Source organism: Phodopus roborovskii, unplaced genomic scaffold (genome assembly GCF_943737965.1).
Source record: "Phodopus roborovskii unplaced genomic scaffold, PHOROB, whole genome shotgun sequence".
Classification (NCBI taxonomy): Eukaryota; Metazoa; Chordata; class Mammalia; order Rodentia; family Cricetidae; genus Phodopus; species Phodopus roborovskii.
In genome coordinates, this window is record NW_026126407.1 from 7,761,914 (window position 1) to 7,776,868 (window position 14,955).

Sequence of the window (14,955 nt, forward strand, 5' to 3'; positions counted from 1 at the left end):
ACACTTGGCCATCTAGCTCTTTGCATCATGGACTTGAACAACACTGCTTGTTTACGAGTTAACTGGCCCTGAGTAGTTTGGGATGGTTGAACTCACTGCCCTGCAAACTAGCCTCTTGGCAATAAAAAGGCCACTGATGGCTGGGTGAAGTGACACACACACCTGTAATCTCAGCACTGTGTGGGTGGAAGGAAGAGGGTCTAGGGGATCAAGATCAGCCTTAGCTACATAAAGAGTTTGAAGCTAGCCCAGGCAACTTGAGATCTCAGAAGAAAAAAGAAAGCCCACTAACTGTGGCCTCTGAGATCAGACAAACCTCCAAGCTCATGGAGTCCAGAGGCCTTTGGAAGTAGTCTGGGTGTCCTTTTATAGAATTTAGGGATTAGATGAACCCACAGTATGTCCCCTGTGCCCCCAGTACTTGGGGGAGAGGTATGGGTATGAGAAGAAATGGGGAGTAGGGATGGGGAATGGGAGCTCCCCTCTGCACTCCAGTCCATAATGACAACACTGTTGAGTTCTGCAGCCATTGCTTTTTCAGGCCTGCAACATGCTTGACTTGTGCATGTGATTCAAGTGGCCGGGTGTCCAGGTCTCTTCCTTCCCCCTCCGTTTCCCGCTGCCCCCCACAGAGCAGAGATGCTGTTCACTCTAATTCTGCTCCAGGCCAGGCACCTTTCACTCGGAGTCCTAGGGGCTGTGGGGTTCACCCACCTTGATTGTTTGCTTTATACTTTCCTCATGCTCAGAGGAGAGAGTCAGAGTCAAAGCTGACCCAGCAGACCCCTGTCCAGCCTGCTGCCTCACCAGTCACTCACCCTGTCACTCCAGAGCTCCAGCTGTCTGCACTGGGTTGTCACAGTGTAGAGTGTGCAATGCTGGCTGGTTCAGCTCCTTCCTGGAGAATTAAGGTGAAGAGCATTGACCCAGGAGATGTGCCTTGGTTGGGCCCAGCTTTCTGGGCATGAGCTTGTTTCCCTCTGTGCCCATCCTCCACCCTCTGCACCTGTCACCATCCCTGCCTGCTGCCTGCTGTCTGCCTGGCTGGGCTGATTCCTCCCCACTCACCCACCTCTACCCCACCCCCTGGCTCTTCCCACACCTGGCCTCCTGCTCGCTGCAGGAACATGAGCTAGGCTCCCACCCCCACCCACAACCTGCACTTACCCTCTCTGCTCTTCTGCTCTTCCCAAAGACTTCAGCATGGCTTGCAACCCCTCACTCCCAGAGCCGCAGCCCCCTACCAAGTATACTCCCTTAATTTACCTCCTGGTGGAGCTGAAGGGCCAGATGCTGACACAATCCAACCATGGGTCTGGGGGTACAAGGCAGGGCAGCCCTTGAGGGGACAGGAGGGAAATCAGCTCAGCCCTCTCCACCAAGGCACACCCAGAGCTGGAGTCTGGTTGTCTAAAACCACCAGGCCTAGGCCTCCAGACTGTGGGGAGTCAGGGTCTCTCGCTAGATTTACCTAGGAAGCCATTGCTTGAAAAGACGTCAGCACACAGCTCTCTTCGTTCTTCACTCTTTCTGCACTTCCCTCCCTCGCGGTGATACCAGAGTCTTTCACTTGCCACCTTCACTGTGTTTCATCTCTGTGACTCCCGGCGAATATCCACCCTGAACAGTGTTCTGTCCCACTCAGACCCTAGATACTCTTAAGAATCTTGACTCGGTTCTAATTTAGATCAGCAGGGATGGCTGAGACAGCTCCATCTACAGACATACAGACATGCCCAAGGATCTGTCTATGATGCTGCACTGTGCCATGGTCAGCTGTCACTGGTGTGTTGGACCACTGGCTCCATGTATCCAGACACCACTTCCACCCTGCCAGCCCTGGGAAGTTCCCCTCCATTCCAGCTCACACAAGAGCTACCATGCTGAGTGCCCTCAGAGTAGGCCTCGGGGTGTCTGGTTTGAGCAGGAAGCACTGTTCTTATTTAGCTGCTGGTCAAGAATAGTGAGAGAGATACCATGAGGCTCCCTCAGGGATTTTGGTCATTGATGTTGAGGCTTCCAAACACATTCCTGAGCATTTCAGAAAGAAGCAGACTGAGCCTGTCAAGGCCAAGGCTAACTGGCAGTGTTTCTGGGAGTGGAGGCCTTTGGTCTTCTAAACTCTCCTCTAGGAAAGCATATGTTCTCTGGTATTGGTGGAGGTGGATGGAAATACCCACCACTCAGTCCCAGTATTCCATTACATGGGAAAAGCCGCCTTCGGTCTTCTCCAGGCTCAGGGGAAGCTGGGCAGTGTCAGGCACCCTCCCACCATCTCCATCTCTGGGTTCTCAGCCACACCGGCACCACCTTGTGAATTTCCACCAAAGGGTGATTTCGTCTGCAGCTCTGGGCAGAGGTGGGCATGCTGCAGGGCACTTGGGGGAGGAAGCCTACCAGGCATTGATCTTGGCCCCTTCCTGCCCTCAGATGCTGGTGACATGATTGAGATGCAGGGTTTTGGACCCAGCCTGACAGCCTGGCACCTAGAGCCCCTGTGTAGCCAGGGCTCCTCCTGCCTTTCCTGCTCCTCCAGTAGCTCCCCATATGCAACCCCCAGCCATTGCAGCTGTGTTCCTGACAGGTGAGTGGAAAGGACGGGCACTAGCCTCCTGTTAGTACATATCCACATTTAACCTTCTGTCCTTACAGGCGTGGCCACTCGCATGTCAGGGAAACCTCTTTAAATTGGACAGACTTGGATTCAAATCTCATATGCTACCTACATGACTTCAGCAAGTTGCTGAGTCTCTGTGAGCCTCTGTCTTTCCTTTTTGTTTCCTTTTGTTTTGTTTGAGGCAGGGTCTCACTGTATAGTTCTGGCTGTCCTGGAACTCACTCTGTAGAGCAGGCTGGCCTCCAACTCACAGAGATCCCCCTGCCTCTGCCTCCTGAGTGCTGGGATTAAAAGCCTGGTGTTTCTGTGTTTCTAAACCTCAGTTTTCTCCCCTGCAAAAAGGTCCTCATCCTAAAGCAGATGAGGACCACATGAATGCCTCAAGTTGTACCACCACATAATAGATGCCATATTCTGCTCACTTCCCTGTTAAGGACATAGTCCTACTGTCAGGCTGGGAACACTGAGCACTACCATGTATAAAGGCAACATGGAACAATTTGGGCCCATTGACTGAATATTCTCCTTCACCTGTCACTTCATTTTTAACCTGCTATTTCTGGTGATCCTGTAGTGTCTCCATTGATACATGCAGAAACCAAGATTCACTGGAGTGCCAGTCAGTGGTGGCACTTTAATCTCAGCACTCCGGAGGCAGAAGCAGGTGGATCTCTATGAGTTCAAGGCCAGCCTGGTCTACAGAGTGAGTTCCAGGACAGGCTCCAAAGCTACACAGAGAGACCCTGTCTCGGGGAAAAAAAGTTCACTGGAGCAGTCAGTTTCAGTCAGGACCCCAGTAGCAACATCAAGGATGGCCAGCAGTCTCGTACTGCCAAGCTATATACCCTACTCTCCACACCACACATCCCCCAGCATCTTGTCTGTCCCTGTATCCTGAAGCCACAATGTCAGCCATTCTTAACCAGTGAGCTACAATCTCCTCCCTCTGAGCCAGGATGTTTCCGCAGGTTACCCCTCAGGCTGCTGTGTGAGAGCATGAAGAGGCAGATTGTGTCCCGGGCCTTCTATGGCTGTGAGTGTGTGGTGAGGTGGGGCTCTGAGGGGCTGGGGGTGGGGAAGCACCTCAGTCACAACCTCCTCCTTGCCCATTTAGGGCTGGCCTACTGTCGCCACCTCTCCACAGTGAGGACTCACCTGTCAGCACTGGTGCATCACAACATTATCCCACCAGACAGACCCCCAGGGGCCTCAGGTGGCCTTACCAAGGATGTGTGGAGCAAGTACCAGAAGGACAAAAAGGTGCAGGCCGGACTTCCAAGGGTAGAGGCCGAGGGATGGGGACTTGGGCAGCAACAGTTACCTGTAGCTGCCTGTTCTAAACTGAATGGTGGTTTGCAGTAAAACATGGTAGGCAGTTGGGCAGATAGGTAAGACTGATGCCATGGGGTGACCTGCATTGTAGATGTATGGCTGAATCTCATCTGCATGGGAGGGGTCTGGGCTGGGAATCCAATCTACTCCTATATTGATCTCAGGTCTGACAAGCTTGGTCCTGCCCTGTAAGGAAGGAGGTGAGACAAGATCTCTTATAGCTAGCTATAACCAAGGCTGCCCCAAGCAGGGTGTGCCTGGGCTCCGTAAAGCTGCTAAGGAGCAGGCCCAGCTTCCCCTGGGATGTGGCCTGGCTCCTGAGCCACAGTAACGGGGGCTGCATAGTCTTTCCCCTCTGGGCCCCTCAGAACTACGAGGAGCTGGAGCTGCTGCGGCAGGTGTACTATGCTGGAGTCGAACACGACATTCGCAAGGATGTCTGGCCCTTCCTACTTGGCCACTACAAGTTTGGCATGAGCAAGAAGGAGATGGAACAGGTAAGCGAGCCTGTTCCTACACAACCAAGGAAATGGCAGCTGGGCAAATGACCCTAGAGAGGGAACCTCGAAAGCCTCAGCCCCACCGCAGCCAGCAACAGTGGAGGAAAGTGGTAGGGAACACCCCATGGCCCGCACCTGAGGCCCCGCCCCAGCCCAGCCATCTCAGCATGTGTGTCCCCTCTGGGGCTAAAGTTCCAGTGCCTGCCCAGCCCTGAGGAGGAGCCTTAGGGCACCCTCCCCTCATGGTCATGGTCTGAACACAGGTGGATGCGGCAGTGGCAGCCAGGTACCAGCAGGTGCTGGCAGAGTGGAAGGCCTGTGAGGTGGTGGTAAGGCAGCGGGAGCGGGAGGCTCATCCAGCCACGCTCACCAAGTTCTCCTCAGGCAGCAGCATCGACAGCCACGTGCAGCGCCTGGTGCACCGAGATTCCACCATCAGCAATGAAGTGAGCCAGACTGGGGAAAGGGCTTGGTGGGGAGGGCTAGTGGGGCCCACGAATCTTTCAGACACAAGGGCCCTGAGACTGGGGCTAGCCTCCAATACTGGCAGTTGGGTCCTGGGCAGAAGCTTCATGTGTCAGTATCTCAAAATTTCAACTGAAGAATGGGCAACCAGGTGCTTACACACACACACACACACACAATTGCTTTGTGCGATTTGAATGGAACAGTAAGGGGAAATGGGTCTTTTGGAATCTGGGGGAGCTTCTCCCCCCTTGTAGAGTCATTGTAGTCATTGGTTCCCATGAGTTCAGTACTGCATCCATTCTAGTGAGGTCAGGGTCTCTGAGCAAGAGTGTCCCATATCTGGTCTCTGTTTCCAAACTTCTCTGTTCCCATGCCTCTGACTGAAGAGGCGTTTTGGAAAGTTGTTGGCCAAAGAGCAGAGGGACACTTAGCCACTGCTGTCCACTGGCAGGTTCCTTTTTCTGCAGTGTTCTGTCACCTTGTAGAAGTAACTGCAGAGGCAGGTAGAGCGAGCACTCGTGGATGCAGTAACTGCAGAGAGGTAGAACACTCGTGGAAAGCTTTTCCTGCTGATTCTCTTCTACTTCTGTCTCGAGAACAGTAGGTAGTGATCACGGCCTGCCACTGCCACCCCACCCACATCTGGGTTTCTTTTTCCTGCCTTTCTTCTTCCTCTCCCCATTCTCTCTTGAACGGGCCTTAACTGTCCTCCTGCCTCAGTCTCCTTAGCTGGGATTACAGGCATGATCTACATACTTACCTGGCATAAATCATTTTTTATTCTTGTATTTAATTATTATTGAGATAGGGTCTCACTTTGTAGTTCTGGAACTCACTATGTAAGCCAGGATAGTCTTGAATTCATAGAGATAGCACCACCTGCCTCTGTTTCCCAAGTGTTGGGATTAAAGTTGTGTACAACAATGCTCAGCCCATAAGTGGTTCTGTTTTTAAGATTTATTTTCATGTGTATGAATACTTTGCCTGCATGTATGTCTACGCACCACATGTGTGCCTAATGGTTGTGAAGGTCATAAGAGGGCATTAAGATTCTCCAGAACTAGAGTTATAGATGATCAAGAACCACCATGTGGGTGCTGGGAATCAACCCAAGTCCTCTGAAGAGCAGCAAGTGTCTTAGCCACTGAGCCATCTCTCCAGCCCCCATTTTGTGGTTTTCCCTTCTTCAAAATTACTTTTTTCCAAAACATGACACATAACTGTGAAGATGCCATGGTGAAGGCCCATTACTTTGTATGCTAAACTAACAAATTAATATTAAAAGCCATGCATGGTGTCTCACATCTGAAGTCTCAATACTCTAAAGGTAGAAGTAAGAGGATTAGGAATTCAAGATCAGCCTTAGCTGCATAGCAGAGTCAGAGCCATCCTAGGTTACACTGGTCCCTGTTTAAAAAAAAAGAAAAGAAGTAGAAAAGGCTTCTTTAGGTAAACTTTGTTCTTTATACTTTACTAATCGTGAATGCTAACAAAATATAAGGCAGGGCAAGACTTAAAAATAATATAACTTCAGTCAGAGAGGTGGCTTAGCAGGTTCGATTCCCAGCACCCACATGGCAGCTCACACCTATCTGTAACTCCAGTTCCAGGGGATCTGATGCCCTCTTCTGACCTCCATGGGCACTGCATATATGTGATGCATAGACATACATGTAGACAGGACACCCACATACATAAAATAAAAACAAAAAATTTCTTTAAAAAATACTTTATTTAATTTATTGTATGTATGTTGGTGTGAAGATGTCAGATCCCCTGAACTGGAGTTACAAACAGTTGTGAGCTGCCATGTGGGTCCTAGGAATTGAACCCAGGTCCTCTGGAAGAACAGCCAGTTCTCTTAATTGCTGAGCCATCATCCCTCCAGCCCCAAATATTTCTTTTAAATGTCTAAATTAACAAGACACCCTCTTCCTCTCCATACACTCTGTTCTTACTCCTTTGCTCATGAGCACACTTTGTGTTCTGGCTTTTGTAAAAGCATGAGTCTGGGAGGGTGAGACGGCTCAGCAGGTAAAAGCACTCTCTGCACAAGTCTGGTGACCTGCGTTTGATCCCCAAAACCTACTTACAGGTGAAAGAAAAGACTGACTCCACAAAATTGTCCTCTGGGCTTGTGTGCCTTATGACACACGCATCACCAACTCCCCAACACACCACAGACACAGTAATAATCAGTACATAAAGACAAGCCTGAGCCTATTGTGGTAGTGCACGCTGGTACCTGCATTACTTGGAGGCCAAGGCCAACATGGACTACCAAGTTTCACAAGTATGACTTTACCCAGTGATTCAGAGTTCTTATCCAGAGAGAAAACTTTCAGCATCCCGTTGACTACATTGTCCAGTTAGAGAAAGAAAAGACAAGGGCAGTGCGTGGGTGTGTTGATTTCCCTGGCCAGCTTCCAGTGGATTGTTTCCTTCTACTTCTGCACTTTGTCTGAAGACTAACATAACTGACTTGGTATTGCTACAGAAGTTTTCCTATCTTGTGTGCTCAACATTCAATACCAAGAATAAAGAACTTGCTATTTCTAAAACCTGTAGCTTATTCTCCCTACCACACCCCAGCAGCAATATCAAGATACTAGGGCAGCTCTCCCAGACTCCTTTGTGACTTCCGGTCTTTGTAGAACAACAGTGAGCTCAAACTGGCTACCAAGAGTTGGGGCCTAGGGGCTGGCAACAACTCAGCCACTAAGATCACATACTGAAGGGTCAGGGGACATACTGCTTTTACAGGCGACCTGAGTTTGGTTCCTAGTGTCTCTGGCCTCAGCAAGCATCTACACTCAGATGCAAAACCGAACTTGCAGACACATAATTAAACATTAAAAAAAAAAAAAATGAATCTCTTGAGAGAAAAAAAAAAATGGATGATGGTGGCATACACCTTTAATCCCAGCACACAGGAAGTAGAAACAGGCAGATCTCAGTTTGAGGACAGTCAGAGAAATCCTGTCTTGAAAAAACAAAACAAAACCAGGCCTCTGCTCGCCTTCCTATAACAGTTCTCAGAAACTATGGAGTGCACTGCACAGGCACAGCCTGTCTTTTTCTGCCCAGAGCCTTGTTTCTTCTCTTGGTTGGCTGGATTTGAAGCAGGTTTGTTGCCAGGGACTGTAGTGTTCGGAGTTGGGGATGGGAGGAGGGAGTATGAAGAAAATTCTCCCCAGCTCCATTCTGATCCAGGGAAGACCCTGGAGTATTGGATGGAGCCACCTGTTTTCTCCCCCAGGTGTTTATCTCTGTGGATGACCTAGAGCCCCCAGGGCCTCAAGACCCTGAAGATTCCAGACCAAAGCAGGAGCAGGGGCCAGCAGGTGGGACTCCAGGCATGGCAGAGCAGCAGTCAGTGGAGTTTGACTCTCCAGACTCAGGGCTGCCTTCCTCCCGCAACTACTCCGTGGCCTCAGGCATCCAGTCCAGCCTAGATGAGGCACAGAGTGTGGGCTTTGAAGAGGATGGCGGTGGGGAAGATGGCTCCTCCGATGGACCCTCCACTGCAGCCCACACTTTCTCTGAGTCCCATGGACCAGGCCAGGAGAAGCTTGCACCTGCCAATGAGCTTGAAGCAGGGGAGGAGCTCGCAGCTGTGTGTGCTGCGGCCTATACTGTACGTGGGTGCTCCCTCACACTACTGCCAGTGGCTCCAGGAGTCCTGATACCCTGAAACCTGGGGACTGACCACAAGGGCAGCATGGGTGGTGTGGTTATCTCAAAAGGGCTCTCTGAGCATCACTGAGAGTTCTCTGTTCTCAGAGCTCTGGGGTCCTTGTTGGCTGGGTGTTCTTTGGGCACCCCCTCCTGCTCCAACCTAGGAGGGGCTGGCCAGCCTCACCTCTGAGGGACACCCACTTTTTCAGATAGAATTACTGGACACTGTGGCCTTAAATCTGCACCGCATTGATAAGGATGTGCAGAGATGTGACCGAAACTACTGGTACTTCACAACCTCTAACCTTGAGAGGCTCAGAGACATCATGTGCAGGTACCATTGGGCAGGCTGTGGGAGGCATGGGGACCCAGTCTGGGCCACGGTTCCACCTACTGTACTGTGTCAGGTCTCCCTGCATCCTCTGTCTGGGGCACTGTCCCTGCAGCACCACCCCGCCCCCACCCCACTGCATCCTCTTGCCTGTTTGATTCCCTGCCCTTCACACCAAACTTCCTCCACTGAAGTACCTTGGGGACAAGGGCCATTGGTAGTTCCCACTGCCTCATAGGGTAGAACCACAGTAAATGTTTCAGAGCTGTAGAAAGAAAGGCTGGCTCGTGGGGAACAAAATGTTTTGGAGGCCATGCCCATAGCAATCCCCAAGAAAAGAGAATGACAGTCACAGTGTTCACCTTGGCATTTCAGCTACGTGTGGGAGCACCTAGATGTGGGCTACGTGCAGGGCATGTGTGACCTCCTGGCACCTCTCCTGGTCATCCTCGACGACGGTAAGGGATGGGACTGGGTTCTGAACGACCAAGTGGGCCAGGTCTAGAAGGTGTGGGAGTATTAGCCAGTCTACCCTGTTGTCACGAGGGCCTCATTCCCATCTCACCGCAGACCAGCTGGCCTACAGCTGCTTTAGCCACCTCATGAAGAGGATGAGTCAAAACTTCCCCAATGGGGGTGCCATGGACACCCACTTTGCCAACATGCGTTCCCTCATCCAGGTGAGTGCTGTAGCTGTCTGTGGGCTGGGCTTGGCTAAACTTACTCATCAGCCACTAGGAGGCTAGAGATGTCCTTCACAAGGGAACTTTATTTCATGTAGTTGCTTACTTAGGGGCTGGACTGGAATTTGCAGCAATCCTGCTACCTCAGCTTCTTTGAATTCTGGGATTATTGCCATGTACCACCAGCCATAGCTGAATTTTCTTCATTTTTAAAAAACATTGCTGCCAGACACATGCTTGTATTCCCAGCACTTAGGATGTGGAGGCAGGGAGATCCAGGCCAGTTTGCTACATAGTGAGTTTGAGGCCAGCCTTGACTATATGAGATGTCTTAACATTAGTTAAATTACTTCACACATACACACACTCACATGCATGTATTAATAAAAGTAGCTGGGCATCACAATTCATGCCTGAAATCCCACCACTTGGGAGACTGAGGCAAGATCAGGACTCAAGGTGGGCATAGGATGCAAAGTGAGAATGCATCTCAAATGAATATAATAAACAATAAGAGGGCTGACTCTTTAGTTAGTCAAGGAGCTACACAGGGTTCCCAGGGTTAAAGCTACACAGTGGCTTATGATTCCAGTACTAGGAAGGGGGAGTCAGGTGGGACCCAGGGCATCTCTGGCCAGACAACCTAGCCTACTTGAGTTCCAGGCCAGTGAAAGACTTTATATCCAAACAGTAACAAGCATAGGTGGATAGCAGCACCAGTGGAATGACACCCGAGGTTGTCCGGGTCAGTACACACACACAGAGTGTGTCCACACACCCATGAACACATGAAGGCACATATATATATTAGTTGGGGCTGGAGCGATGGCTCAGTGATTTAAGAGCACTGGTTGCTCTTCCAGAGGACCCAGGTTCAATTCCCAGGACCCACATGGCAGCTCACAACTATCTACAACTCCAGTTCCAGGGGATCCAACACCCTCAGACACAGATGCAGGCAAAACACCATTGTACATAAAGTCATTAAAAGAATGAATTCATTTAAATGTTTAAAAATGAAGTTCTAGTTCAGGCAGAGTGGTGGCCTAGCACATGGAAAGCCCTGGGTTTCATCCCCAGCACCACACAGAAATACCGCTATCTGTGTTACAAAGTGAGTAACAATGTGCACACATGCTTGTGCCTGTGTGTTCTGGTGATCAAATCAAATGCCCAGAAACTGGAGTAATTGCAAAAAGAATGCAGCTAGGGGAGGGGGGGGAGAACAAATGAACAAGGACAGTAGGACACAGCTGCCAGTGGGTAGACATGACAGTACAGTGGGGTGGCTGAGGGCCAGGGTGGTGGGGAGCATGGCAGAGAAGCAGCCCAGGTCAGTACCTCTCCCTCTCCACCATGAGATCTTGGACTCAGAGCTGTTCGAGCTGATGCATCAAAATGGAGACTATACCCACTTCTACTTCTGTTACCGCTGGTTCCTGCTGGATTTTAAAAGAGGTAAGAAGTGGCTGGGGCTGGGCATCAATTCACATGCCTATAAATCCCAGCACTTCAGAGGCTGCAACAGGACAGTTAAAGGAATGTCAGCTACATAGAAAGACCATCTTTTAAAAAAGAAAAAGATCATGGGACCTAGGTCAGGCAGCAGGAGAGCTCTCTTCCCCTAAGTCAGTGGTATTAACCTCACCACCCACTGTGTGTCCTGCCCCCACCCAGCCTGAGTTTTACTAAGGTTGTCTGGGCCTGTACTTTCTTGCATGCTTGTGAGGCACCCCCATAGCACAAGCAGGGCATGCACACTTTGTCACAGGTGATGGTCTCTGGAACCTTGTTCAAACTACACCTTCCTTGTTGCATGAATTCTTCAGAAATAACCAAAGACAAGGGCAAGGTCTTGGTCTGGGGTAGGGGAGAGAACTGCATTCTGGAGTGAGGCTGAGCCAGCCTGTGTGTGTGTGTTTGGTGGGGAGAACCCAGATGCTGAAGCTGACTCCATGTGTCTCCATCAAGCCTTGTGCCTGGGACAGTAAGTGCCAGTTCCTTACTGTCCCCAGAGCTACTGTATGAGGACGTGTTTGCAGTGTGGGAGGTGATCTGGGCGGCCAGGCACATCTCATCAGAGCACTTTGTCCTGTTCATCGCCCTGGCCCTGGTGGAGGCCTACAGAGAGATTATACGTGACAACAACATGGACTTCACTGACATCATCAAGTTCTTCAATGGTATGAGCCGATCCAGCCGTTCCGGCTCCCCCCACCTCACCCCTGTCCCCAACAGAGGGCATGGGGGCCAAGACCTGAACTGGGTAGGGTTGGAGGGCTTTCAGGGATTCTAGGGTTCCTTCCCCATAGGCAGATGTCAAGAGCACAGCAGATAGAAACTAAGCAAGGTTATTAGCCAAAGGGCTCCTCCCAGCCTCCCCACAATCATCCATGTTACCCCCCCCTCCCCAGAGCGGGCCGAACATCATGATGCCCAGGAGATCCTGCGAATTGCCCGCGACCTCGTCCACAAGGTGCAGATGCTCATAGACAACAAGTGAGAGCTGCAGCCAGGGGCTGCAAAGTGGAGAGCCCAGGTACCAGGCCCCTGAGCTCCAGCAGGGAAAGGCAGAGGTCATCAGAGCCCAGACTGCCTCATCCCACATCCCCCATCCTCACCCCTGCCAACCCTGCCCACCCAGCTGTGTAACCTAACAAAGTGACTGTGAGCCTGGGATATGAGTATGGGCAGTGCTGGCCCTACAGGGCAAGTCAGGGTCAGGATGCCCGCAGATCATGACTGGTGAGAAGGGTTGGCCGCAAGGAGAGTGCCGTCCTGGAGGACAGCTACTGTTTCCCTCTCAAACAACAGAATAGCTCCACTGCCACCTGCTTGGACTGTTTCCCAATGCCTCTTCCAGTCAGCCTGGGGTCCTGCAAGGTTAGTGGGGTCTACAGTGGCGTGAGCCTCATCTAGCAGGAGTTGCATGGGGCAAGGAGCTCTGTGCCATATCTCTCCTGAGACCTTTTGTGGTCTCTACTAGCTGCCTATTCAGGCATCTGTCCTGGGGCCAGGCGACCTGGGCCACCTTCCAGGCTGTCCTGAGACTCTGGGGCAGCCGGGTGTGGGCCCTGGGTCAGAGCAGCCCACCTCAGCAGCACTGCCATAGTCTCTGGCCACCAGAGTGACCCCATGAGCTCCCCACCCACTGACCCACCACACAGTGCACTGTCTGTCCAGTGTCACTCTCTCACCCCCCCTTGCTTTATGCACTATAATCCCCAGGACTTCATAAGTAGCACATTTTCCCACTGAGGGTATGGAGGATGGTGGGTGTGCTTGCTCTCCAGAGGGACCCCAGGGAGATTCTGTAGGAAAGCAATCCTGTCACAACCTCCTTCCAAGGACAGGCTTCTTAGCTATTCCAGACATGTATGAGTTCCTGGTGCCAAGGGAGGTGAGATTGCCTAGGTACTCTCATCTCTGTGAGAAGCAAGGCCAACTCCAATTTCCATATGCTTCTCAGGGCACTGAGAGGCCTGGAAACTCAGAAAGACCCTTGCAGGCGTTTTCAGTGGTGACCCAAGGCCTAGGCATGCTACTTGTTTTGTTGTCCCCACCACCCGAGCACGCGCAAGCCAGGTCTGGGACCTAGGGGCCACACCTTGCCTGGCTCCAAAGACTGACTGCATTTGGAAAACACAAGAAAGGACCAGCAGCCTTCTGCATCTAGCACACGCCCTCCCTAGCCCCGTACTGCACGGCCTGTGTGGGGCCAGCCCACCCCATTGCCCACCCTGGTTGTTCGTAATTCCTTGGTCTCCACCAAGCACGGTGGCCAACGTGTGCCTGCCTTAGTGACTCTGGTCCTGTGAGGAGCAGAGGGTATGGGGTTTGGGGTTTGTTTTTGTTTTTTGTTTGTTTGTTCATCTGGTTGGTTGATTTTGTTTTGCTCAGAAACTATATACTCTTCAATATAATAGACTAATAAAATGCATTTGGCAATGCCTGAGGCTCTGATGGCTATTTGTGGGACTGGCTGGACACAGGGCTGTCATGTGTTGAATAGTCTGCCGGGTCCATGATCCAACAGTAAAGGGTGACAGCTTAAAAAAAAAAAAAAGTAAGAATGGGCCAGGGGTTGGTGGCACATGCCTTTAATCCCAGCACTCACGAGGCAGGCAGATCTTTGTGAGATCGAGGCCAGCCTGGTCTACAGAGTGAGTTCCAGGAGTTCCAGGACAGCCTCCAAAGTCATAGAGAAACCCTGTCTCAAAAAAAAAAAAAAAAAAAAAAAAAAAAAAAAGCAAAAATGGTATGAGAACCAAAGTTTTTCCTAAAGAGGGGCCTCCATGGCATAGGCTATCTAGAAAGTCAGTTATCCAGAATGCTGCAGATGTTACCCTAGAACCATGGTCTTATCTGGAAACCAGTGAAGCCTCCAGCATGTAGCTGGGAGTAAGTACTTGCCCCCACTCTGTCCCCACCAGCCTAGCCGTACCTCAAACAGCTTAGCAGAGTGACTAGGCCTTAATGAGAGGCTCCAGCTCTCACAGGCCCCTTGCTATCCACCAGGCAGATCTGAGATGCCTGGCTCAGGCTGGGGAAAGTAACTGGAGCTACAGCTCCTGTGAAGGCACTGAAAGGGCCTGGTTAGAACTCTGGTCCTGCCCTTCTCTACCCCAGAGTGCTTCTGGTCATATCTTTAACTGCTCCCTATCAATCAGCCCTGTCTCCTGAGCCCTATGATCTACTGCCAACTTCTCAAAAGCCAAGGGTTCTAGTCCACAGCATTAGCAGTCTGGCTCCAGCTCTTAAGACAGAACACAGGCTAATGGCTAAAACTGGCCAGAGAAAACTGGAACACATGAAGCTTGTATAAGTGGACTTGATAAACCCCTAGGGAAACACTCGTTGCCTCCCTAGCAGATTCTATGGTCTGGGTGATTGTTGAATCCTGCTGCAACTACCTTTTCCAAAAGTCTGGCAAACCACCCTGGGAGTGACCAGGCTCCTTCATACCCCACCCTCCCTGCACCATTCAGACTACCAGCTGGGCATGTAGACACTATAGGGGACTCTATGGCCAAAAGGGGTGCTAGCCTTCTGGAACAATGAGCTTCCTGGACACTGCCTCTGTGGTGAGTAGTCTTGTAGAGCAGGAGCTCTGAGCATTGGTAATGAAGTGACTTGCTGCAGCCTCACACACCAGGTGACTGACACACCCAGAGCAGAGCCAGTCCCTAAACAGCCTTTCACCCACTATACCAGTGGCCAGGACAAAGCTCTTCCTGATGCCACCAGTAGAGAGCGCCCACACCTCAAGTCAGAAGGCCATCGAGGCTGGCAGTGGAAGATTGGAACTGACATTTCTTAGCACTGGCCCTCTAGAAAAACAGGAAT

General features: G+C 51.1%; 1 protein-coding gene across 10 annotated transcripts in view; it reads left to right on the forward strand.

Moving 5' to 3' along the window:
- The window catches only part of Sgsm2 (small G protein signaling modulator 2), a 64,523-nt gene extending 50,964 nt beyond the window's left edge, over positions 1-13,559 (forward strand). For all 10 annotated transcript variants that reach the window (XM_051179998.1, XM_051180003.1, XM_051179997.1 and 7 more), the window contains 12 exons: positions 2,431-2,584; positions 3,586-3,650; positions 3,732-3,877; positions 4,318-4,446; positions 4,713-4,895; positions 8,177-8,554; positions 8,805-8,929; positions 9,302-9,384; positions 9,497-9,606; positions 10,971-11,067; positions 11,625-11,792; positions 12,024-13,559. In XM_051179998.1, the coding sequence (XP_051035955.1) occupies positions 2,431-2,584; positions 3,586-3,650; positions 3,732-3,877; positions 4,318-4,446; positions 4,713-4,895; positions 8,177-8,554; positions 8,805-8,929; positions 9,302-9,384; positions 9,497-9,606; positions 10,971-11,067; positions 11,625-11,792; positions 12,024-12,112 (1,727 nt within the window). In that variant the 3' untranslated portion in view covers positions 12,113-13,559. The remainder of the gene's footprint in view (positions 1-2,430; positions 2,585-3,585; positions 3,651-3,731; positions 3,878-4,317; positions 4,447-4,712; positions 4,896-8,176; positions 8,555-8,804; positions 8,930-9,301; positions 9,385-9,496; positions 9,607-10,970; positions 11,068-11,624; positions 11,793-12,023) is intronic.
- Positions 13,560-14,955: the final 1,396 nt, after the last annotated feature.